This window comes from Nycticebus coucang, chromosome 24, assembly GCF_027406575.1.
Source record: "Nycticebus coucang isolate mNycCou1 chromosome 24, mNycCou1.pri, whole genome shotgun sequence".
Taxonomy (NCBI): domain Eukaryota; kingdom Metazoa; phylum Chordata; class Mammalia; order Primates; family Lorisidae; genus Nycticebus; species Nycticebus coucang.
Window position 1 is genome coordinate 11,827,646 of NC_069803.1, and position 25,943 is coordinate 11,853,588.

Consider the following 25,943-nt stretch of genomic DNA (forward strand, 5'->3'; position numbering starts at 1 on the left):
TCTAAAGAGATGCTTTCTATAGACTTTATTCCATTCAGAATGGCTTTTCTTTACCCTGATGGCATTTCAGGGTAAAAATATAAGCAAGCCATTATGAGATACAGAAAATTAAAGTATTATCTCCTTAGACAAGAAAACACGCAGCCTGGGCGGCGCCTGTGGCTCAAGGAGTAGGGCGCCGGTCCCATATGCCGGAGGTGGCGGGTTCAAACCCAGCCCCGGCCAAAACCCCCCCCCCCCCAAAAAAAAAAGAAAAGAAAACACGCAGCCTAATGTCTATTAGTCACTAGCCTTATCCACTTCAAGAGTCCCCTTGGACAGACAAAAGACTGACCGGGCCCTTTCTACCTTTAACCTCAAGTTTCTCAGTAGCATGGAAGAAAAAAAACAGCCTGGATGACATCCCTTCCTCTCCTAAGCAAAGGAAGCAAGGCAGTGCAAGGCATTATGCTTTAAGACTGAGAAAACAGGGAGGCGCCTGTGGCTCAGTCGGTAAGGCACCGGCCCCATATACAGAGGGTGGCAGGTTCAAACCCGGCCCCGGCCAAACTGCAACCAAAAAATAGTCAGGCATTGTGGCGGGCGCCTGTAGTCCCAGCTACTCAGGAGGCTGAGGCAAGAGAATCGCTTAAGCCCAGGAGTTGGAGGTTGCTGTGAGCTGTGTGAGGCCACAGTACTCTACCGAGGGCCATAAAGTGAGACTCTGTCTCTACAAAAGAAAAAAAAAAAAAAGACTGAGAAAAGAGGCTTGGCTCCTGTAACGCAGTGGTTAGGGAGCCAGCCATATACACCCAGCCTGATGGGTTCAAACCCGGCCAGGGCCAGCTAAACAACAGTGATAACTGCAACAAAAAAATAGCTGTGCCTCGGCGCCTATAGCTCAAGCAGCTAAGGTGCCAGCTACATACACAAGCTGGCAGGTCCGAATCCAGACCAGGCCCGCCAAACAAGGACTGCTACAACCAAAAAATGGCTGGGTGTTGTGGCGGGCGCCTGTAGTCCCAGCTACGTGGGAGGCTGAGGCAATAGAATCACTTGAGCCTGAGAATTTGAGGTTGCTGTGAGCCGTGACGCCATAGCACTCTACCGAGGGCAACATCATAAAACTCTGTCTCAAAAAAGAAAAAAAGAAAGGTTCGGTGCCTGTAGCTCAAGCGACTAAGGCGCCAGCCACATACACCAGAGCTGGCGGGTTTGAATCCAGCCCGGGCCTGCCAAGCAACAACAACTACAACCAAAAATAGCTGGGTGTTGTGGCAGGCACCTATAGTCAGAGTGCCACGGCACTCTACCCAGGGTGACAGCTTGAGGCTCTGTTCTCCCCCCAAAAAGAAAGAAAAGACTGAAAATAGAACATTATGTAAAAACCCATCTTTGTATGTGATCATGCAAATTTCCAGAACTGAATGTTGCCTTGGAATCTTGTTATATATAAACTCTTCCCCCTTCTCACTACTGCACTTGACTAGTCTCAAAAATAATTTCTTTTGGCTGGCTGCAGTGGATCACACCTGCAATTCTAGCACTCTGGGAGGCCGAGGCATGGGAATTGCCTGAGCTCAGGAGTTCAAGACCAGCCTGAGCAAAAGAAAAAAATCCATCTCTCTAAATATAGAAAAACCTAGCCAGGTGTTGTGGGCACCTACAGTCCCAGCTACTTGGTAGGCTGAGGCAAGAGGATCACTTGAGCCCAAGAGTTTGAGGTTGCTATAAGCTGCGATTCCATGGCACTCTGCACTCTTTGAGACTCTGTCTCAAAAGAAATAATAATTTCTTTTGAGACTCTGTCTCAAAAGAAATAATAATTTCTTTTAGTAAGACTTTTCAAATTCAAACTTTGATCTTCCATTTTAATTAATCACCTCAGGAGTCAAAGGATTTTTTTTTTTTTTTGTAGAGACAGAGTCTCAATTACGGGCACTGGCCACATTCACCGAGGCTGGCAGGTTCGAACCCAGCCTAGGCCAGCTAAACAATAACAACTGCAAAAAGGAAAAATAGCTGGGTGTTGTGGCATGGGCCTGTCATCCCAGCAACTTGGGAGGCTGAGGCAAGAGAATCGCTTATGGCCTAGAGTTTGAGGTTGTTGTGAGCTGTGCTACCATGGCACTCTACTGAGGGCAACATTGTCAGACTCTGTCTCAAAAAAAAAAAAAACTTTTTCTCAGCAAAATAATTTACTTAAATGTCAAATTCTCAAACATATGCTTGTTAGTTCAGTAACTCCTTCTGTAATGGGGGTGCCAGAAGCAGGAGCAAGAGCCAAATACACGTGTGGGTCAAAGCTGTCCTTTATTACCAAGATGCAGAATCCCAGGAAGACAAGGTTATCATTCTCAAAGCCTGCCTTACTTTGAGAGAACTTCCCAAGAAGTTCTTATGCCCTGTGCAAAAGTTACTATTTTTTTTTTATTTTTATTTTTTGCCCTCACTTTGTTGCCCTCAGTAGAGTGCTGTGGCATCAAAGCTCACAGCAACCTCAAACTCTTGGGCTGAAGCAATTCTCTTGCCTCAGCCTTCCAAGTAGCTGGGACTACAGGCACCCACCAGAAGTCCTGGCTATTTTTTTGAGACGGGGTCTCACTCTTGCTCAGGCTAGTCTCAAACTTGTGACCTGAGATAATCCACCTGCCTCAGCCTCCCAAGTGCTGGGATTACAGGTGTGAGCCACTATGTCTGACCTCAAAAGTTACTATTTTTAGTAACTTATAAATCATCCAGCCCTCCTATCTCCAGCTGTAGAACTCGTGTCACATTTCTTTTTTTTTTTTTTGTAGAGACAGAGTCTCACTTTATGGCCCTCGGTAGAGTGCCGTGGCCTCACACAGCTCACAGCAACCTCCAACTCCTGGGCTTAAGTGATTCTCTTGCCTCAGCCTCCCGAGTAGCTGGGACTATAGGCGCCCGCCACAACGCCTGGCTATTTTTTGGTTGCAGTTTGGCCGGGGCTGGGTTTGAACCCGCCACCCTCGGTATATGGGGCCAGTGCCTTACCGACTGAGCCACAGGCGCCGCCCCTCTGTCACATTTCTAATTTACACAGGTTGCATTTGTTTCTTCTTCAGCCCAGGGTAGTTATGGCCTTCACAGTGTTGGAACCAAGAGACGACTGGCTGATGTGATCGATCTATAATTTGTTAGATCAATAAGTAAATTTTACAGCTAAGAGGGAAGGCTGTTTCTCCTCTTACACTTCCTTCCCTAGCTACTAACCTTCTAAGTAAAGTTCTTTTTATCAGACTAAAATGTTCACTATTTGGTAGAGTTTGACCCTCTTTATTTATACTAAGGAAATTTGGTAGAAAGAGCATAGGGAATGGGAATCTAGTGCCACCCAGCAAGGTAGCTCATGTGACTGAGGAGGTTGAGACAGGAGGATTGCTTGAGGCCAGGAGTTGTAGATCAGCCTGAGCAACATAGTAAGATCCCTGTTTTATTTTAGAAAGAGAGATCTTTTGAGTTTTTTTATTTTTGAGACAGAGTCTCACTTTTGTCTCCCCAGTAGAGTACTGTGCCCTCACAGCTCATAGCAACCTCCAACTCCTGGGCTTTAAGTGATTCTCTTGCCTCAGCTTCCCAAGCAGCTGGGACTATAGGCACCCGCTACAGTGCCCAGCTATTTTTTGGCTGTAGTTGTCATTGTTGTTTGGCAGGCCTGGGCTGGATTCGAACCCGCCAGCTCTGGTATATGTAGCTGACACCTTAGCCGCTTGAGCTATGTGCACCGATCAACCATTTTCTCAAAAACTATATTCCATTAGAGCTTTTTAATGATCCAAGTTACATGCTTTTTAGGCACCAAAAACCACTTAACCATTTGCCATACAAATATACTGAATAAAAACTGATATATTAATATAATTATTATCAGTAAAAACTCCTAAGAACAGACTATTAATAGCTCAGCATCATTTTCAACTTAAAAAAAAATCAAAAATGTGGGCGGCGCCTGTGGCTCAAGGAGTAGGGCGCCGGTCCCATATGCCAGAGGTGGCAGGTTCAAACCCAGCCCCGGCCAAAAATCAAAAATGTAAAAGAAAACATAAGTAATAACAGGATTCAGAACATAAAATAAGAATATTTTCTAACCCCAAGTTTATAACCATTGCTTAACTTCCAGGTTTCACCCGTCATTTGATAAAAACGCTCCTCCAGTTTTTTCAATTTCATTTCCTGGTGAGGTTTTAAAACATTCTCTTTGTATTTTTTGGCCTGTTCAAAAAAATAAAAATAAAAATTAAATATTATTATTATAGTTTAAAAAAACTGACATTGTCTATAAAGTTATAAATACAAACCAGGGAAGAAACTGTGTTCTCACACTAATGTTTTTTTTTTTTTTTTTGTAGAGACAGAGTCTCTTTATGGCCCTCGGTAGAGTGCCGTGGCCTCACACAGCTCACAGCAACCTCCAACTCCTGGGCTTAAGCGACTCTCCTGCCTCAGCCTCCCAAGTAGCTGGGACTACAGGCGCCTGCCACAATGCCCGGCTATTTTTTGGTTGCAGTTTGGCCGGGGCCGGGTTTGAACCCGCCACCATCGGTATATGGGGCCGGCGCCTTACCGACTGAGCCACAGGCACCGCCCATGTTTTTTTTTTTTTTTAAGTTAGGGTCTTGCTGTGTTGCCTAAGCTGGAATGTAGTGGTGTAGTCATAGTTCACTGCAGCCTGGAACTCCTGGGTTCAAACAATCCTCCTGGCTTAGCCTCCTGAGTAGCTGAGACTACACATACACACCACCACAGCCAGCTAATTTCTTTTATCTTTTAGAGAGGCAGAGTCTCACTATCTTGTCCAGGCTGGTCACCAACATGGGGCCTCAAGCTATCCCCCTTCCTCGATGTACCAAAGTGCTGGGATTATAGGCATGAACCATGTACCTGGCTACTAATTCAGTTGTGAAAAAAAATCAGCACCCTCCACTGTGCCTCACTCTCTAAACATCTGCACTTACAAACATAAATATACAACGTTTGTATTTATTTGCATTTTGTAAATGCAGATTTTTAGAGATGTGACTACATATTGTTTAATTGTGTTATTTTCTTTGGAGAGAGTCTCACTTTGTCACCCTTGGTAGAGTGTCATGGCAGCATAGCTCACAGCAACCTCAAACTCTTGGGCTCAAGTGATCCTCCTGCCTCAGCCTCCCATGTAGCTAGGACTACCAATGCCCTCCATAACACCCAGCTGGTTTTTAGAGACAGGGTCTCAATTTTGCTTGAGTTGGTCTTGAACTCTTGAGCTCAAGCAATCTACTCACCTTGGCCTCCCAAAGTGCTAGGATTACAGTGCTGAGCCACCATACCTGATCCTTTGGGTTTTCAGTGCAATAAAAACTTGCTAGGATCTAGGAATACAAAGGTGAAGAGGATGCAATCTCTGACTATAAGGAGCTTAACATCTGAGCAGTTTCTTCAAGGTATAACACCCTTGGCTTAGCACACGTAGCTCAGTGGTTAGGGCACTGACCACAAACACTGGGGCCAGCGGGTTTGAACCCAGCCTGGGCCTGCTAAACAGTGACAACTGCAACAACAAAAAAATAGCCAGGCATTGTGGTGGGCACCTGTAGTCCCAGCTACTTAGGAGGCTGAGGCAAGAGAATCGCTTGAGTCAAAGAATTTGAGGCTGCTGTGAGCTATGATGCCATGAATTATACACTTTAAAATGGTCAATTTTCTAGGAGGCCAAGGCCAAGATTGGTGTAATAAACTCAGGAGTTCAAGACTAGCCTGAGCAAAAGGGAGACCCTGCCTCTAAAAAAAATAGGCATTGTGGCAAGTGCCTATAATCCCAGCTACTAGGGAGACTAAGGCAAGAGGATCACTTGAGCCCAAGAGTTTGAGGTTGCTGTGAGCTATGGCACTAAGACACTCTACTGAGGGTGAAAAAAATGAGACTCTCTCTCAAAGAATGAATGAATGAATGAATGAATGAATAAAATGGTCAATTTTATGTCATATGAATTTGATCTCAATAATTTGAAAAATTGTAAGGCTTGGTGGCTCACGCCTGTAATCCCATCACTAGGGAGGCTGAGGCAGATGGATTGCCTGAGATCACAGGGTAGAGACCAGCCTGAGCTAGAGGGAGACCCTGTCTTTAAAAAAATCGCCGGGGCTCGGCACCTGTGGTTCAAGCGGCTAAGGCGCCAGCTACATACCTGAGCTGGTGGGTTCGAATTCAGCCTGGGCCCGCCAAACAACAATGACGCTGTAACCAAAAAATAGCCAGGCATTGTGGTGGGTGCCTGTAGTCCCAGCTACTTGGGAGGCAGAGGCAGAAGAATCGCTTGAGCCCAGGAGTTGGAGGTTGCTGTGAACTATGATGCCACGGCACTCTACCCAGGGCGACAGCTTGAGGCTCTGTCTCAGAAAAAAATAAAAATAAATAAAAATAAAAAATAGCCAGTGTTGGGGTGGGCACCTATAGTCCCAGCTACTTGGGAGGCTGGGGCAAAAGGACTGCTTGAGCCCAAGAATTTGAGGTTCGTGTGAACTGAGACACCACAGCATTCTACCAAGTGAGAATTGTGGTGGGCGCCTGTAGTCCCAGCTACTTGGGAGGCTGAGGCAGGAGAATCGCTTGAGCCCAGGAGTTGGAGGTTGCTGTGAACTATGATGCCACGGCACTCTACCCAGGGCGACAGCTTGAGGCTCTGTCTCAGAAAAAAATAAAAATAAATAAAAATAAAAAATAGCCAGTGTTGGGGCGGGCACCTATAGTCCCAGCTACTTGGGAGGCTGGGGCAAAAGGACTGCTTGAGCCCAAGAATTTGAGGTTCGTGTGAACTGAGACACCACAGCATTCTACTAAGTGAGAATTGTGGTGGGCGCCTGTAGTCCCAGCTACTTGGGAGGCTGAGGCAAGAGAATCGCTTAAGCCCAGGAGTTGGAGGTTGCTGTGAGCTGTGTGATGCCATGGCACTCTACCGAGGGCAATAAAGTGAAACTCTGTCTCTACCAAAAAAAAAAAAAAAAAAGAAAAATTTTTATCATAAATACAGAAAGCTTAATTTTAAATCCCCCATCCATGGGCGGTGCCTGTGGCTCAGTTATTAGGGCGCCGGCCCCATATACCGAGGGTGGCGGGTTCAAACCTGGCCCCGGCCAAACTGCAACCAAAAATAGCCGGGCGTTGTGGCAGGCGCCTATAGTCCCAGCTAACTCGGGAGGCAGAGGCAAGAGAATCGCCTAAGCCCAGGAGTTGGAGGTTGCTGTGAGCTGTGTGAGGCCACGGCACTGTACCGAGGGCCATAAGGTGAGACCCTGTCTCTACAAAAAAAAAAAAAGCCCCCAGCCATTTTTTGGATTCTTTCTATATGCACTCCAAAAATTATGCTTTACCTTTTCACCTTGTATCTCTTGTTGTTTTTTTCTCGTAAGTTTTTGCCTTTTCTCATTCTTCTCTTCTTCTTCTAAGATACCAAAACATAAAAGTGCTTTTTAATCCCAGCTATCAACAGATCAAATGTATTTTTCTCTGAAAATAGTTTATAGATTTTAACATTTGGGAAACAATAAGAAGCTTTCAAAACAGATTCTATTCTCTCATGTAATGAAAATGTGATATAGACAGACAGCTTATACAAGGAAATCCACAAGTAAAATCAGTAATAAAAGCTCTGTTCTGAACCAAAAATTCTCCAATGTGTACTAATATTGTATGTACAGTCAGCCCTCTGAATCCAAGTGTTTCACGGCATCAGCCAACTCCAGATTGAAAATGTAGTTAGTCTTGGCTCAGCGTGTGTGGCTCAAGCGGCTAAGGCGCCAGCCACATACACCTGAGCTGGTGGGTTCGAATCCAGCCTGGGACCGCCAAACAACAATAATGGCTGCAACCAAAAAAAAGGGGCAGCGCCTGTAGCTCAGTGAGTAGGGTGCCGGCCCCATAGACCGAGGGTGGCGGGTGCAAACCCAGCCCCGGCCAAACTGCAACAAAAAAAAGAAAATAGCCGGGCGTTGTGGCGGGCGCCTGTAGTCCCAGCTGCTCGGGAGGCTGAGGCAAGAGAATCACGTAAGCCCAAGAGCTGGAGGTTGCTATGAGCCGTGTGACGCCACGGCACTCTACCGAGAGCAGTAAAGTGAGACTCTGTCTCTACAAAAAAAAAAAAAAAAATGGCTGACAAATATTAAAAATGAACCAGAAACTGCATTGCCTTGAGGAATAATACATCTTTCAGGAAAATACATCCTTTGAACTGCTTGGCTCCTTAAATAGGAGCATATCCTTTTACTGACAACTTGATTACTATGGCAGTAAATATTTCCCAAACTTTATAAAACTAAGTTTAGGGTAGTAAACTCAGCAAGAAATCAGAGGGCCCAATTGGGCCACTGATTTGCTGTGTGATCAATCAGACTCAGTATTCTTTTTTTTTTTTTTTTTTGTGGTTTTTGGCCGGGGCTGCGTTTGAACCCGCCACCTCCGGCATATGGGACCAGCACCCTACTCCTTGAGCCACAGGTGCCACCCCAGACTCAGTATTCTTAAGACACCTCCCAAGCTGTGAATAAAATACTTTTAAAATTAATCGATAACAAGGGATAATTTTTTTTTTTTGAAACAAGAGTCTTAAGCTGTCACCCTGGATAAAGTACTGTAGGGTCGTAGCTCACAGCAATCTCCAACTCAGGCTCAAGAGATCCTCTTGCCTCAGTTTTTTTTCTATTTTTAGTACAGAGAGGGTCTGGCTTTTGCTCAGGCTGGTCTCGAATCTGTGAGTGCAAGCAATCCACCGGCCTTGGCCTCCCAGAGTGTTGAGATTACAGGCATGAGCCAGGGTGCCCAGCCCTTTTTTTCTTTTTTTTTTTTTTTTTAAGAAGAAACAGATTTTTTATTTTTGATTTTTTTTTTGAGACAGAGTCTCAAGCTATCGCCCTGGGTAGAGTGTTGTGGCGTGACAACTCACAGCAACCTCCAACTCCTGGACTTAAGCAATTCTCTTACCTCAGCATCTCGAGTAGCTGGAACTACAGGCTCCCGCCACAACATCTGGCTATTTTTTGGTTGTAGCGTCATTGTTGTTTGGCAGGCCCGGGCTGGATTTGAACCTGCCAGCTCCAGTATATGTGGCTGGCACCCTAGTTGCTGAGATACAGGCGCAGAGCCAGGAAACAGATTTATTAATTTGCCAGCAAATGAGAGAATAGCAGACTCCCATCTTAAAGTAAAACTGCCCTCCCTGGAAATAAAGCGCTTTTAAGGGGAGGGCTTGCAGCTTCAGGGAACTGTTATTTACCTACAATTGATGGTTCTGATTGATCACCAAGGGATAATCTTTAAAGCCTCTGAGAACTTACTGCTTTTGAACTTTTGATACACCTCATCTTGTAAATGTTTACATCTCAATATCTAATGACAGTAGGAAGAATAGAAAATGTGAGCAAGCTGATTTTTTACTACTTTGAAGAAAATCTGACAATAATTAGGTACTATGTATAGTAGTATTAAGATATTCCGGGCGGCACCTGTGGCTCAGTGGGTAGGGCGCCGGTCCCATATGCCGGAGGTGGGGGGTTCAAACCCAGCCCGGGCCAAAAAAAAAAAAAAAAAAGATATTCCTTAGTAGGTTTGGCGCCTGTAGCTCAGTGGTTAGGGTGCTGGCCACATGCACGAGGTTGGTTCAAATCCGTCCTGGGCCCGCTAAACAACAATCTCATGCCTGTAATCCCAGCTAAGGCGGGTAGATTTCTTGAGCTCAAAGGTTAGAGACCACCCTGAGCAAGATCGATACCCCGTCTCTAAAAATAGCCAGGAGTTGTGGCAGGTGCCTGTAGTCCCAGCTACCCAGGAGGCTGAGCCAGGAAAATCGCTTGAGCCCAAGAGTTTGAGGTTGCTGTGAGCTATGACACCATATATCTACCCAAGGTGACAAAGTGAGACTGTCTCAATAAAAAAAAAAAAAAGGAAAAACAAAATCCAAACTCTATGAGAGGCCTTGAAACATCCCCGTTGTCTTTTATGTCTGTGTTGAGTAGTAAAACCTTTTCAGATTATGGTTTTATTCACAGTTAATTTGCAAGAGATATAAATTAAACACTACTTATTTTCTTTGTGTTTACTTACACCTAACTAAACAGTAAAACAAAACACAGTGTACCAAATTCACTATTGGCAAGCCTCTTCCTGATAGCATATAAGAGATGCAGCTTTTAGTTTTAAGATTCATTTGTTCTGAGGCTAAGTACAATATTGTTTTGTTTTGTTTTGTTTTTTGTAGAGACAGAGTCTCACCTTATCGCCCTTGGTAGAGTGCCGTGGCGTCACACAGCTCACAGCAACCTCCAAATCCTTGGGCTTAGGCGATTCTCTTGACTCAGCCTCCCAAGTAGCTGGGACTACAGGCGCCCGCCATAATGCCCAGCTATTTTTTTGTTGCAGTTTGGCCAGGGCTGGATTTGAACCCGCCACCCTCGGCATATGGGGCCGGCGTCCTACCCGCTGAGCCACAGGCGCCACCCTACAATGCTGTTTTAAAAGGCATTGTGGCAGGCGCCTGTAGTCCCAGCTACTTGGGAGGCTGAGACAAAAGAATCACTCATGCCCAAGAATTTGAGGTTGCTATGAGCTGTGACACCATAGCACTCTACCAAGGGCGACAAAGTGAGACTCTGTCTCAAAAAAAAAAAAAAAGAAAAGGGTGGCGCCTATGGCTCAGTAAGTAGGGCGCCGGCCCCATATGGTGAGGGAGGTGGGTTCAAACCCAGCTCCGGCGAACTGCAACAACAAAAAAAATAGCCAGTGTTGTGGCGGGCACCTGTAGTCCCAGCTGCTCGGGAGGCTGAGGCAGAAGAATCACGGAAGCCCAAGAGCTGGAGGTTACTGTGAGTCCTGTGACGTCATGGCACTCTACCAAGGGCAGTACAGTGAGACTCTGTCTCTACCAAAGAAAAAAAAAAAAAAAAAAAGGTAAGGATTTTTGCTTATTAAAAAAGAAACAAAAATATAAGAACAAGCATCATTAACAAATATTAAAAGCACTTAACAAAAAAAAAGCACTTAACTATACATAAGATATAGGTGATTAAAGAAAAACTGTTAGAATGAAATGAAAAATTAGGATGAAAAGCTTTTAGAGATTAATGGTAGATAAATTTACTGTTTGTAGAACAGTTTATAAACTGTAGGTGTCAACCAGTAATTAAGGGGCACAAATACATAATTTGAAACTAAAAAAATCCATAGTGTAGCAACTTGGAAATGATAGTTTCAAAAAACACGTATAAGGAAAATGTACAATTTCTCTTTTTCTTTTTTTTGAGACAGAGTCTCAAGCTGTGGCCCTGGGTAGAGTGCCATGGGGTCATAGCTCACAGCAACCTCAAAGTCTTGGGCTCAAGTGATCCTCTTGCCTCAGTTTTTCTATTTTTAGTAGAGACAGTGTCTCACTCTTGCTCAGGCTGGTCTCCAACCTGTGAGATCAAGCAACCCAACGCTTTGGCCTCCCAAAGTGCTAGGATTACAGGCGTGAGCCACTACATCTGGCCAAAATGAACAATTTCTCATGAAAAGGCTAGGATTTATAGTCCATTCAAACCAATCATAACTAAACTTGTAACAATTAATCCTTCTGAGATTATGTATCACAAGGCTCGGTGCCCATAGTACAGTGGTTACAGTGCCAGCCACATGCATGGAGGGTGATGGTTTGAACCTGGCCCCAACCAGCTAAACAACAATAACAACTGACAACTGCAACAACAATAACAAAAATAGTGGGACATTGTCACGGGCACCTGTAGTCCCAGCTACCTGGGAGGCTGAGGCAGGAAAATTGCTTAAGCCCAGAGAGTTGAAGGTTGCTGTGAGCTGAGGCGCCACAGCACTCTACTGAGGGTGACAAAGTAAGACTCTGTCTTGGCTTGGCGCCTGTGGCTCAAGCGGCTAAGGTGCCAGCCACACACACCTGAGCTGGCAGGTTCAAATCCAGCCCGGGCCCGCCAAACAACAATGATGGCTGGAATCAAAAAAATAGCCAGGCATTGTGGCGGGCGCCTGTAGTCCTGGCTACTTGGCAGATGGAGACAGGAGACTTGCTTGAGCCCAGAAGTTTGAGGTTGCTGTGAGCTATGATACCACAGCACTCTACCCAGGGCAATAACTTGAGGCTCTGTCTCAAAAAAAAAAAAAGACTTGGTCGGGCGGCGCCTGTGGCTCAGTCAGTAAGGCGCCGGCCCCATATACCGAGGGTGGCGGGTTCAAACCCGGCCCCGGCCAAACTGCAACCAAAAAAAAAAAAAAAAAAAATAGCCGGGTGTTGTGGCGGGCGCCTGTAGTCCCAGCTACTCGGGAGGCTGAGGCAAGAGAATCGCTTAAGCCCAGGAGTTGGAGGTTGCTGTGAGCTGTGTGAGGCCACGGCACTCTACTGAGGGCCATAAAGTGAGACTCTGTCTCTACAAAAAAAAAAAAAAAAAAAGACTTGGTCTCTTATTTATTTATTTTTTATTTTTTTGGCCGGGGCTGGGTTCAAACCCGCCACCTCTGGCATATGGGACTGGCGCCCTACTCCTTGAGCCACAGGCGCTGCCCAAAGATTCGGTCTCAAAAAAAAAAACAAAAAGAGGCTCAGCACCTATAGCACAGTGGTTAGGGCACCAGCCACATACACGAAGTTGATGGGTTTGAACCTGGCCCAGGCCAGCTAACTAACAATGACAACTGCAACAACAACAACAACAACAAAAAAAAAAAATAGTGGGGCATTGTGGCACACGCCTGCAGTCCCAGCTATATGGGAGGCTGAGGCAAGAGAATCTCTTAAGCCCAAGAGCTGGAGGTTGCTGTGAAGTTGCTGTGAGTTGTAACACCATGGCACTCTACCAAGGGTGACATAGTGAGACTCTTGTCTCAAAAAAAAAAAAAAAAAAAAACAGAAATTATACATCTGAAATTAATGGTAATAGTTCTTATTCTGCCAAGTTCCAGAATAAATAAAGAAATTTAGGTCACTGGAGAGCGTGTTTTGAGTCACAGGCGGTCTTCCTGGCAGAGAGGCCCCGGTTGCTTGCAACTATAGGGGCTGCCAGAAACCAAAGACATGAATAAGGCATGACTGTAAACTGAGGGAAGATAGAACCTATAAAAGTCCAGTACAGAGAGGTGCACTGCGACCGCCATCAGCTCCCGCCTGGACCTCCTTAAGAGATGCACTGCCCAGACCTCTGTAAGAACTGCGCCGCGACTGTGATTGGCGCCTGCCGGGACCTCAGTAAGAGCTGCACCGAGACCCCCGACCCGCAACCGCGCCAGCCAGGCCTCCGCACACCCTGACCAGGAACTGCAGGAGCCACGCAACCCCGCATCCTCCCTCCTGTACCCTCCCTGCCTCCACACCGACCCATTTGTCTGGCCAGAGATTCTGGTAGCCGCGTGCCCTCCAGAGCGCTCCCTGCCTCCGCGCGGAGCCCTTCTCCTAGCCACAGACTGCTGGAGCCTTGGGCTCTCTGTTCCAAAATCACTGGGTGCCAGGCACTCCCAGAACCGTGTACACCACTTGCCGCCCTGTTACTTGCCATCTCTTAAGGATCCAGGTGTGTAACACTCCAGAGCTGCTTCCACAACCAGAACTCCCTGGCTGGGGCAGCCCCAGAGGAACTACACAGGGCCACTCCCTACAAAGATCCAGCAACAATAGAGTGATCCTGCTGGGGTCTAATCTTGGAGAGACACCTTCCCAACTCTGAGGACAGCCAGAGGCAACGGTGAAAAACAATCATGAGGCGAAATCAACAGAAAAACTCTGGCAATATGAATAATCAGAGTAGATCAACTCCCCCAAAGATCAATGGGGCAAACACAGCACAAGATCCCATACACAAACAAATAGCTGAGATGTCAGAAATCGAATTCAGAATCTGGATATCAAATAAGATCGAATTAGAATTTCTTTTTTTTTTTTTTTGTAGAGACAGAGATTCACTTTATTGCCCTCGGTAGAGTGCATGGAGTCACACAGCTCACAGCAACCTCCAACTCCTGGCTTAGGCGATTCTCCCGCCTCAGCCTCCAGAGTAGCTGGGACTACAGGCGAATTAGAATTTCAAGCAGTAACCCAAAAGATATCTCAAGAATTCAACGAATTCAAAGACCAAATGACCAAAGATTTTGACACATTGAGACAAGAAGTTGCAGTCCTCAAAGATCTGAAAAACACAGTAGAATCCCTCAGTAACAGAATGGAGCAAGCAGAAGAAAGGGTTTCTGACATTGAAGACAAAGCTTTCGAAGGCTCCCAGACTCTCAAAGACGAAGAGAAATGGAGGGCAAAAACAGATCACTCTCTCAGAGAGCGCTGGGATAATTCAAAAACAACCAATAGTCGTCTTACAGGGATCACCGAAAGCAATGAAGTGGCTTCACAAGGCAGTCTCTTTTCCATGAGATTATGAAGAAGAACTTTCCAGACATGCCAAAAGATTCTGAAATTCAGATAGCAGACAGTATCAGAACTCCAGCACGACTTAACCCAAATAAGACACCCCCCAGACACGTGTTAATCAATTTCACTAAAGTTAATATGAAGGAGAAAATTCTGAAAGCAGCCAGACGAAAGAAAACCATAACCTGCAAGGGGAAGAATATTCAAATAACTGCAGATCTCTCTGCTGAAAACTTTCAAGCTAGAAAAGGATGTTCATCAACTTTTAATCTCCTAAAACAAAATAACTTTCAACCCAGGATCCTGTACCCACCTAAACTGAGTTTCATTTATGACAGAAAAATTAAATACTTTAATGACATTAACAGTTAAAGAAATTTGCCATAATTAAATCAGGATATTCTCAGACCTATCCTTCATAAAGACCAGCGTAACCCTCCACCACAAAAGTAAATCCACCCAGAAAATTTTGATCAAATTCCAACTTCCACAGTCGCAAAAGGATTAAAAATGTCCACTGGACTCTTGAAAGGCTTATCAATATTCTCAATTATAAAGTGAATGGTTTAAATTGTCCTCTAAAGAGGCACAGGTTGGCTGACTGGATACAAAAACTCAAGCCAGATATCTGCTGCATACAAGAATCGCATCTTACATTAAAAGACAAATACAGACTCAAGGTGAAGGGATGGTCATCTACACTCTAGGCAAATGGAAAGCAGAAAAAAGCAGGCGTTGCAATCCTATTCGCACACGCAATAGGCTTTAAACCAACCGAAATAAGGAAGGATAAGTATGGACACTTCATATTTGTTAAAGGTAATACTCAATATGATGAGATTTCAATTAATATTTATGCACCCAACCAGAATGCACCTCAATTTATAAAAGAAACTCTAACAGACATGAGCAACTCGATTTCGTCCAGTTCCATAGTAGTTGGAGATTTTAACACCCCTTTAGCAGTGTTGGATAGATCCTCCAAAAAGAAGCTAAGCAAAGAAATTTTAGATTCAAACTTAACCATTCAACATCTGGACTTAACATAAATCTACGGAGCATTTCATCCCAACAAAACTGTATACACATTCTTCTCATCAGTCTATGGAACATACTCCAAAATCGACCACATCCTAGGCCACAAATCTAACCTCAGCAAATTTAAAAAAATAGAAATTATTCCTTGCATCTTCTCAGACCATCATGGAATAAAAGTTGAACTCAATAACAATAGGAACCTGCATACCCATACAAAAACATGGAAGCTAAACAACCTTATGCTGAAGGATAGATGGGTTATAGATGAGATTAAGAAGAAAATTTCTTCTACCAAATTTTTGGAACAAAACAACAATGAAGACACAAATTATCAGAACCTCTGGGATACGGCAAAGGCAGTTGTAAGAGGGAAATTTATAGCACTACAAGCCTTCCTCAAGAAAACGGAAAGAGGAGAACTTAATAACTTAATGGGACATCTCAAGCAACTGGAGAAGGAAGAACATTCCAACCCCAAACCCAGAGAAGAAAAGAAATGACCAAAATCAGAGCAGAATTAAATGAAATTAAAAACAAAAGAATTATACAATAGATCAATAAATCCAAAAGTTGGTTTTTTGAAAAGATCAATAAAATAGATAAACCTTTGGCCAACCTAACCAGGAAAAAAAGAGTAAAATCCCTAATTTCATCAATCAGAAATGGTAACAATGAAATAAAAAGAAACCCCTGAGAAATTCAAAAAATCCTTAACAAATACTACAAGAAACTCTACTCTCAGAAATATGAAAATCTGAAAGAAATCGACCAATACCTGGAAGTATGCCACCTACCAAGACTTAGCCAGAACAAAGTGGAAATGTTGAATAGGCCTATATCAAGTTCTGAAATAGCATCAACTATACAAAATCTCCCCAAAAAGAAAAGGCCAGGACCAGATGGCTTTGCGTCAGAATTCTACCAAACCTTTAAAAACTAGTACCTATATTTCTAAACCTCTTCCAAAATATAGAAAGAGAAGGAATATTACCCAACACATTCTACGAAGCAAACATCACCTTGATCCCCAAACCAGGGAAAGACCCAACAAGAAAAGAAAATTATAGACCAATATCACTAATGAATATTGATGCTAAAATAATCAATAAGATCCTAACAAACAGAATCCAACAACACATCAAAAAAATTGTAAACCGGGTGGCGCCTGTGGCTCAGTGAGCAGGGCGCCGGCCCCATATACCGAGGGTGGCGGGTTCAAACCCGGCCCCGGCCAAACTGCAACAAAAAAATAGCTGGGCATTGTGGCAGGCGCCTGTAGTCCCAGCTACTCGGGAGGCTGAGGCAGGAGAATCGCCTAAACCCAGGAGTTGAAGGTTACTGTGAGCTGTGTGACGCCATGGCACTCTACCAAGGGCGATAAAGTGAAACTCTGTCTCTACAAAAAAAAAAAAAAAAAAAATTGTACACCATGACCAAGTGGGATTTATCCCAGGGTCTCAAGGCTGGTTCAATATACGTAAATCTATAAATGTTATTCAGCACATAAACAAACTAAAAAATAAAGACCATATGATTCTCTCAATTGATGGAGAAAAAGCTTTTGGTAATATCCAGCATCCCTTAATGATCGGAACACTTAAGAAAACTGGTATAGAAGGGACATTTCTTTTTTGTGTGTGTGTTTTTTTGGCCAGGGCTGGGTTTGAACTCGCCACCTCCAGCATATGGGACCAGCGCCCTACTCCTTGAGCCACAGGCGCTGCCCAGAAGGGACATTTCTTAAACGGATAGAGGCCATCTACAGCAAACCCACAGCCAATATCGTACTGAAGGGAGTTAAATTGAAATCATTTCCACTTAGATCAGGAACCAGGCATGGTTGCCCATTTTCTCCATTGCTCTTTAACATTGTAATGGAAGTTTTAGCCATTGCAATTAGGGAAGAAAAGGTGATCAAGAGTATCCACATAGGGTCAGAAGAGATCAAACTTTCACTCTTCGCAGATGATATGATCGTATATCTGGAAAACACTAGGGATTCTACTACGAAACTTGTAGAAGTGATCAAGGAATACAGCAATGTCTCAGGCTACAAAATCAACACCCATAAATCTGTAGCCTTTATATATACCAACAATAACCAAGCCAAAAAAACAGTAAAGGACTCTATTCCTTTCACAGTAGTGCCAAAGAAGATGAAATATTTGGGAGTATACCTAACAAAGGACGTGAAAGATCTCTACAAAGAGAACTATGAAACTTTAAGAAAAGAAATAGCTGAAGATGTTAACCAATGGAAAAACATACCATGCTCATGGCTGGGAAGGATCAACATTGTTAAAATGTCTATACTACCCAAAGCAATATATAATTTTAATGCAATTTCTATTAAAGCTCCACTGTCATATTTTAAAGATCTTGAAAAAATAATACGTTGTTTTATATGGAATCAGAAAAAAACCTCGAATAGGGCGGCGCCTGTGGCTCAGTGAGTAGGGTCCCGGCCCCATATACCAAGGGTGGTGGGTTCAAACCCAGCCCCGGCCAAATTCCAACAAAAAAATAGCTGGGCGTTGTGGCAGGCACCTGTAGTTCCAGCTACTTGGGAGACTGAGGCAAGAGAATCACCTAAACCCAGGAGTTGGAGGTTGCTGTGAGCTGTGATGCCATAGTACTCTACCGAGGGTGATAAAGTGAAACTCTGTCTCTAAAAAGACTGAAACTGGACCCACACCTTTCACCATTAACTAAGATAGACTCTCACTGGGAAAAAGATTTAAACTTAAGATATGAAACTATAAAATACTTGAAGAAAGTGCAGGGAAAACTCTTGAAGGAATCGGCCTGGGTGAATATTTTATGAGGAGGACTCCCCAAGCAATTGAAGCAGTATCAAAAATACATTACTGGGACCTGATCAAACTAAAAAGCTTCTGCACAGCCAAGAACACAGTAAGTAAGGCAAGCAGACAGCCCTCAGAATATATTTGCAGGTTATATTTCCAATAAACGTCTAATAACCAGAATCTACAGAGAACTCAAATGTATTAGCAAGAAAAGAACAAGTGATCCCATCTCAGGGTGGGCAAGGGACGTGAAGAGAAACTTCTCTAAAGAAGACAGATGCACGATCTACAAACACATGAAAAAAAGCTCATCATCCTTAATCATCAGAGAAATGCAAATCAAAACTACTTTGAGATATCACCTAACCCCAGTAAGAGTAGCCCAGATAACAAAATCCCCAAACCAGGGAAGTTGGCATGGAGGTGGAGAAAAGGGCACACTTCTACACTGCTGGTGGGAATGCACACTAATACGTTCCTTCTGGAAGGATGTTTGGAGAATACTTAGAGACCTAAAAATAGACCTGCCATTCAATCCTATAATTCCTTTACTAGGTTTATACGGAGAAGATCAAAAATCACGATATAACAAAAGACATCTGTACCAGAATGTTTATTGCAGCCCAATTCATAATTGCTAAGTAACGGAAGAAGCCCAAGTGCCCATTGACCCATGAATGGACTAGCAAATTGTGGTACATGTATACCATGGAATATTATGCAGCCTTAAATAAAGACGGAGACTTGTTTTGTTTTGTTTTTTTGTAGAGACAGAGTCTCACTTTATGGTCCTCGGTAGAGTGCCGTGGCCTCACACAGCTCACAGCAACCTCCAACTCCTGGGCTTAAGCCATTCTCTTGCCTCAGCCTCCCGAGTAGCTGGGACCACAAGCGCCCGCCACAACGCCCAGCTATTTCTTGGTTGCAATTTTGGCCAGGGCCAGGTTTGAACCCGCTACCCTGGGTATATGGGGCCGGCGCCCTAATGACTGAGCCACGGGCGCCGCCCGAAAGATGGAGATTTTACCTCTTTCACGTTTACATGGATGGAGCTGGAACATATTCTTCTTAGCAAAGTATCTCAGGAGGAAAAAGTATCCAATGTACTCAGCCCTACTATGAAGCTAATTTATAGCTTTCACGTGAAGGCTATAACCCAACTATAGCACAAGAATATGGGGAAAGGGCCAAGGAAGGGGAAGGGAGGGGGGAGGTTTGGGTGGAGAGAGGGTAATGGTTGGGGCCACATCTACGGTTCGTCTTAGAATGGGTACAAGTGAAACTTAACCAAATGCAGAATACAAATGTCTACATACAATAACTAAGAAAATGCCACGAAGGCTACGTTGAACAGTTTGATGAGAATATTTCAGATTGTATATGAAACCAGCACATTGTACCCCTTGATTGCACTAATGTACACAGCTATAATTTAACAATAAAAAAAAAAGAAATTTAAGTAGAAAAGTATAAGAGTAGCATAAATAATAAACTTACCTTTCAGATAAACTTCAGAAGATTTAAATGAATTAAGCCATGAAGCAGTCACAGAAATAATTAAAGTAAGAATAGCAAGTAGTAAGAAAATTCGGCCACACAGCAAAATGAAATCTTTAATTCCTTACAAAGAAAAAGAAATTAAAATTAAAAACACTTTTTTTGATATACTAATGATAACACATTAGAAGATTATTTGTACTAGAAAAGCAGAGTAAAGGGCGGCACCTGTGGCTCAAGGAGTAGGGCGCAGGTCCCATATGCCGGAGGTGGCGGGTTCAAACCTAGCCCTGGCCAAAATAAAAAAAAAATAAAAATAGGGCAGCGCCTGTGGCTCAGTGAGTAGGGCGCCGGCCCCATATGCCGAGGGTGGCGGGTTCAAACTCGGCCCTGGCCAAACTGCAACAAAAAATTAGCCGGGCGTTGTGGCGGGCGCCTGTAGTCCCAGCTGCTCGGGAGGCTGAGGCAAGAGAATCACGTAAGCCCAAGAGTTAGAGGTTGCACTCTACCCGAGGGCGGTACAGTGAGACTCTGTCTCCACAAAAAAATAAATAAATAAATAAATAAAAAGAAAAGCAGAGTGAAAGTTACATTTCCCTTCGATTTGGTGCACATGTTTTCCTTTGGTATCTGTAGGGGATTGGTTCCTGTACACGTTCAATTACCTGTAGGCAAATTATACCTAAAACAAAGTAAATGCTATATTGTTATACTGTATTATTTAGGGAATAATCACAAGAAAAAAAGTCTACCCATGTTCAGTACAGATGCAACCACCTTTTCTTTTTTCCTGAATATGTTCCAATTCACAGCTGGTTAAATCCACAGATGTAGAACCCATGGATAGATACCACAGCCCAGGCGTCCTCAAACTTTTTAAACAAGGGGCCAATTCACTGTCCCTCAGACCATTGGAGGGCCGGAGTATAGTTTAAATAAAAAAAAACTATGAACAGGGTGGCGCCTGTGGCTCAGTGAGCAGGGCGCCAGCCCCATATACCGAGGGTGGCGGGTTCAAACCCGGCCCTGGCCAAACTGCAACAAAAAAATAGCCGGGCTTTGTGGCGGGCACCTGTAGTCCCAGCTACTCAGGAGGCTGAGGCAGGAGAATTGCCTAAGCCCGGGAGTTGGAGGTTGCTGTGAGCTGTGTGACGCCACGGCACTCTACCGAGGGCAATAAAGTGAAACTCTGTCTCTACAACAAAAAAACAACAACTATGAACAAATTCCTATGCACACTGCACATATCTTATTTTGAAGTAAAAAACAAAACGTGAACAAATACAATTCACACCACTTCATGTGGCCCGCGGGCAGCAGTTTGAGGACGCCTGCCATAGGCCAACCACATTCTCCTTTGGGCACTAAAACTCATCATGGTTGTCATTTCCACAAAATGTTTTCAGGATATATAATTCTCTTTTTTCTCACAATTAAATTGTATAACTGTGTGCAATTTGCTGCGTTTTAGTTTTTATTTTACATAATATATCTATATTTTGTGTTAAAAATAAAACAGAAGTTTGCATATATGTAAGTTTTTTGTTTTTTTTTTTTTTTTGGCCAGGGCTGGGTTTGAACCCACCACCTCCGGCATATGGGACCGGCGCCCTACTCCTTGAGCCACAGGTGCCGCCCTATATGTAAGTTTTTATAATCTCCTTTTTGTGCTTTAGTTGATTGACTCATTATGAACCCTGATCACATTGGTAAGATGCGTCCTCTATATTTCTGCTATGTAACTTTTTTCTCTTTTGTAACTTTAATTGAAGCATTGCTATTCATTTTTTTAACTCTTATAAGCAACAATTTTAATATCAAAGTCAATTTTTTGAGGAAAGAAACACCATCAAGAACTTCCCTCCAGAACAAAAGAATAAATGTTCATTCCTCCAAACATCCAAATTCAAAGTCTACCCAAAAAAAAAAAAAAAAAGCCACACAGAAATAAAAACAAAACTCACATTCTAGGGGGTCAGTGCATTTAGCAGTCTTCGCTGTGCTGTCTGTCCTTCAGCTAACTTTCAAAAAAATAACACCCTAGCTGATCAAAATATACATTTTTGGTTTGCTTTTTTAAATTAAAAATAATAATTAAAAAAAGAGTAAGGGATTCACAATCAATTGCCTGACTCATTTTGATGTCTTGTACAGTATATGGAGGTCAGGAAGGCTATTTGCAGCACACGTGATTAGGGATATTCATCTTCCAAGTTTAGCTTTCTTCCAAACAGTGTAAAATACCCACAATTCCAAACACGAAGGGACACAAATGATCTCCTTCGAGAATTCCACAGGACAATACAGGCGTCAGAGCTGTTCTTCATAGAGCGACAGGACTCTGTCAGATTGACAGTTCCCCTGTGTAAAATATTTCCCATCCTGTTTCAATACTTTCATTGAGAGGTCAAGAATCAGTCTGAGAAACTCCCATGTGGAATCTTCTTCCGGAGACATGGAGATTGGAACAGCCGTCAAATCATTAATCACATAATCAAACCTTCTCCCTTCTTTTTTGCGTACCTCTTAAGTACTCAAATACAGTCTTCTATTAGAACCTGATAGCAGTCTCCTTTAAGATTGTCTAAGACATCACCACACATTTTTCACATGTATTTCTTACATCCATCAATTACCACTTGGTGAATCTCCACCATGGTGACCATCTTTGGTTTCAGTTTGATTATTTCACCTAAAATGCCCCCATTTCCACCTCTTAAAATCAGTACACCTTTGCCAGTGTAATCTTCTTTGCCACTACCCATGATGGCCCAGTTACATGGCAAATCACTCTCCACCAAATTAACATGCCCACTAAGGATGTGACTGTTTCCAAATTGCTTCGAGTGTAGACTTTTAATGTTTTGATAAGGGGAATCTTCATCATACACCACTTTATCTATGTCATATTCAACTAGGCGCCCATCAGCAGTGGGCCAATATCTGTCAATGGCCTCTCCTCGAACTATGGGTGGTAATCACTTTACTCACCCAGTACTGTCCTGACTCAATTCTTTCATTCTTTTTTCAACTTTGTTCAAAAGCCTGTCAATTTCTTCATTGCTCTGTGTCATTAACTCTGAAGGTCCAGCAGCACCAATCCATGTGGGTAAATTCTCAAATTGGCAAAGCTGCCGTTTTTGTTTGTGTAGGTTGCTGAGTAGCCATGGTCCTGCCAGGTATGCATCCCTGCTCCTAGAAAATGGACTGGAGGCCTTTCAGGATGGTTTCGCCATCAGTTTTGGCACCAAGCATGAAGACCAGCGTGCTGTGCCGTGCTGCTGCCATAGTGAAGTGAGGCTCTATGCCATGCCTAGGGGAGGCGACTATGGGAGACTGGGGGGCCATGTGGCGTGTCAGGCTGTGGTCAGCTGCTATGTAACTTTTTTTTTTTTTTTGAGACAGAGTCTCACTTTGTTGCCCTAGGTATAGTGCTGTGGCGTCACAGCTCAGAGCGAGCTCAAACTCTTTCAATTCTCTTGCCTCAGCCTCCCAAGTAGCTGGGACTATAGGCGCCCACCACAACATCCGGCTATGTTTTGTTGTTCTTGTTGTCACTGTTGTTTAGCAGGCCCGGGTTGGGTTCGAACCCACCAGTCCCTGTGCATGTGGCTGGTGCCTTAACTACTGAGCTACAGCTGAGAAATTTAGGCAAGAAGTATCATTTTTCTGTCATCCAACTCAACTGTATTAACTGATTCAGGTGTTCAATACAACACATGACGTATATTAAATCTAGGGTATCTCTGGACATTACAAATTAATTTAATACCTATAATATTGGCATTTTCTAAAAGTCTTGGCCTAGTTTTATTAAATGAAACAGTGTGGCAAGAGCTGGGAATACAGAAACAAACTTGATGTGGCCTCTTATCCTAAGAAGTGTATTTCTCGGGTGATGCCTGTGGCTTAGTGAGTGGAGTGCCGGCCCCATATACGGAGGGTGGCGGGTTCAAACCCGGCCTGGGCCAAACTGCCCAAAAATAGCCAGGCGCCTGTAGTCCCACCTACTTGGGAGGCTGAGGCAAGAGAATCGCCTAAGCCCAAGAGCTGGAGGTTGCTGTGAGCTGTGACCTCACAGCACTCTATAGAAGCGACAAAGTTAGACTCTGTTTCAAAAAAAAAAAAAAAAAGAAAAGAAGTATAAAAGAAAAGAAGTATATTTCTCTGTAATCAGAACTGATCGTGGAAGCAAACTTATGCAACCCTCAGTGACGACATTCTCCTGGACTATTGACTCAAATATCAGTGCAATGTGAAAGACCCAATGACGAGAGACTCAAAGACAAGGGAACAGGGCGGCGCCTGTGGCTCAGTGAGCAGGGCGCCAGCCCCATATACCGAGGGTGGCGGGTTCAAACCCAGCCCCAGCCAAACTGCAACAAAAAAATAGCCGGGCGTTGTGGCGAGCGCCTGTAGTCCCAGCTACTCGGGAGGCTGCGGCAAGAGAATCGCCTAAGCCCAGGAGTTGGAGGTTGCTGTGAGCTGTGTGACGCCATGGCCCTCTACCGAGGGCAATAAAGTGAGACTCTGTCTCTACAAAAAAAAAAAAAGAAAAAGGCAAGGGAACAGGTGAATTTTGGAAAAGGTGAGTGTGAATTCAACATTCCTACTCACTTGGATAATGGTCTTATATTCCAATATAGTCTGAGTAGGAGGCTTCTGGAGAGTGTATGTAGATTTTTTTAGAAAACATTTTATTTTCATTTGAGGAAGTTAAGAGTCTCCTTGATCCAGCCTCGATTGTCTACATCCTTTACCTCCAACGTCTCACAATCCTTTCGCCGCCGAGCATATACCCCCCACACACACACCGGCGTTTCACAGATTTGCCTCCTTATTTAAATCTGGGTCCAGGCTGGGCGCCCGTAGCTCGGTGGTTAAGCGCTTCTCGCCTCTCTGCCTCTACACGCACAACTTCTCCCGAGGGCGCCAGCCCGGCTTCCCGCGCGAAGTGGAGCCGACCCCGGAAGTGGGAGCAGGCGCGCTGCAGTCTGGGAACTGTAGTAAAGCCATTCACAGGCGACGCCCCCGGAGAGACGGTAATTCTACCCAAGGTTCCTGTGAAAATCACCCAGATGTGAGTGGCCAGAGGGAAGACATCAACACTTACCTACTTCTGGAATCCCACGCCGGAGCTCCAGACACAAGAGGGGGAGAGCAGAGAGAAAGAAAATGCCCACGACCCCTCGAGAGGCCATGGTGGCGCAGCCCTCCTCAGGGCAGAAGGCCCACCCCTTCCGGTCGCGCCCGCCGGAGGGGGCGGGGGTTGGGCCCTTCCTGACCTCGGGAATGTGAGGTGAGAGCTGGACGCTGAGATCCGGCCGGAGATCAGACTGAGATTAGAGCCTTTGATTTTGAATTTACCGTCTGTAGCCTGTGTCAGAAGGAATACGAGTGACGTCACCAAGTCACACGATGCCCGGGAAGCGGTGGCTCCCTGCCCTTCAGGCGGTAGGCCTGTGCAGTCTGAGAAAGCTCTCAGGAGCGAAATGAAGTGGGAAGGAAAGGGCACTGGCAGTTGACCCGGTGAGAAGGTAGCCTCGCCCCCGGAGCTTGCGGCCCTAGAGGGTGATTGTGAGCTTTTGGAACCCAGCTACCACGCACCTGCTTGTCTCCCTAATGAATGGTTCCTGGGATAAGACAACGCAGAAGTGGGGCCTCAGGCCAGATACTTGCCCCCTGCCCACCCACACCCTAACACCAGGTCCCGGAGACTGCTACCCTTTGTTCCACCCCTTGTCAGTTTTCCCTGTAGGGGTTACTGTTAATGACATAACCTTGGTCTTGTAGTTCTGTGACGTCATTGGTAGCCCATGACCACTCATCTCTATGGCGAATCTCTCCACTTGCAACTCAAGTTAAGCCATTGACGTCCTCCCAACTTACAAGAATTCATACATTGACATTGACATTCATTTTTCTGACCATCCATCAATCCTTGTGCTTGATTTTTTTTTTTTTAAACAATCTCTGTCGCCCTAAGTAGGGCGACATGCCATGGCGTCATAGCTCTAGCTTTTTTTGGGGGGGGAGACAGAGCCTCAAGCTGTCTCCCTGCGTAGAGTGCCCTGCCATCACAACTCAGCAACTTCCAACTACGTGGGCTCAAGCGATTCTCCTGCCTCCGCCTCCTAAGTAGGTGGGACTGCAGGCGCCTGCCACAACGGCAGGCTATTTTTTGGTTGCAGCCGTCGTTGTTTGGCGGGCCGGG

At 44.5% G+C, this 25,943-nt stretch overlaps 1 protein-coding gene and 1 pseudogene across 5 annotated transcripts in view; both read right to left on the reverse strand.

Moving 5' to 3' along the window:
• The window catches only part of UBXN8 (UBX domain protein 8), a 42,968-nt gene extending 17,834 nt beyond the window's left edge, over positions 1 to 25,134 (reverse strand). The window contains exons 1-4 of one of the 5 annotated variants that reach the window (XM_053578207.1): positions 24,843 to 24,981; positions 19,730 to 19,852; positions 7,351 to 7,421; positions 4,090 to 4,212 (exon numbers count right to left, since the gene is read on the reverse strand). In XM_053578207.1, coding sequence (XP_053434182.1) covers positions 4,090 to 4,212; positions 7,351 to 7,421; positions 19,730 to 19,852; positions 24,843 to 24,930 — 405 coding nt within the window. In that variant the 5' untranslated portion in view covers positions 24,931 to 24,981. Of the gene's footprint in view, positions 1 to 4,089; positions 4,213 to 7,350; positions 7,422 to 19,729; positions 19,853 to 24,842 lie in introns of all 5 variants that reach the window. The other 4 variants (XM_053578208.1, XM_053578209.1, XM_053578210.1 and 1 more) reach the window with 4 other exon arrangements.
• Positions 21,394 to 23,076, reverse strand: LOC128576232 (spermine synthase-like; annotated as a pseudogene).
• Positions 25,135 to 25,943: the final 809 nt, after the last annotated feature.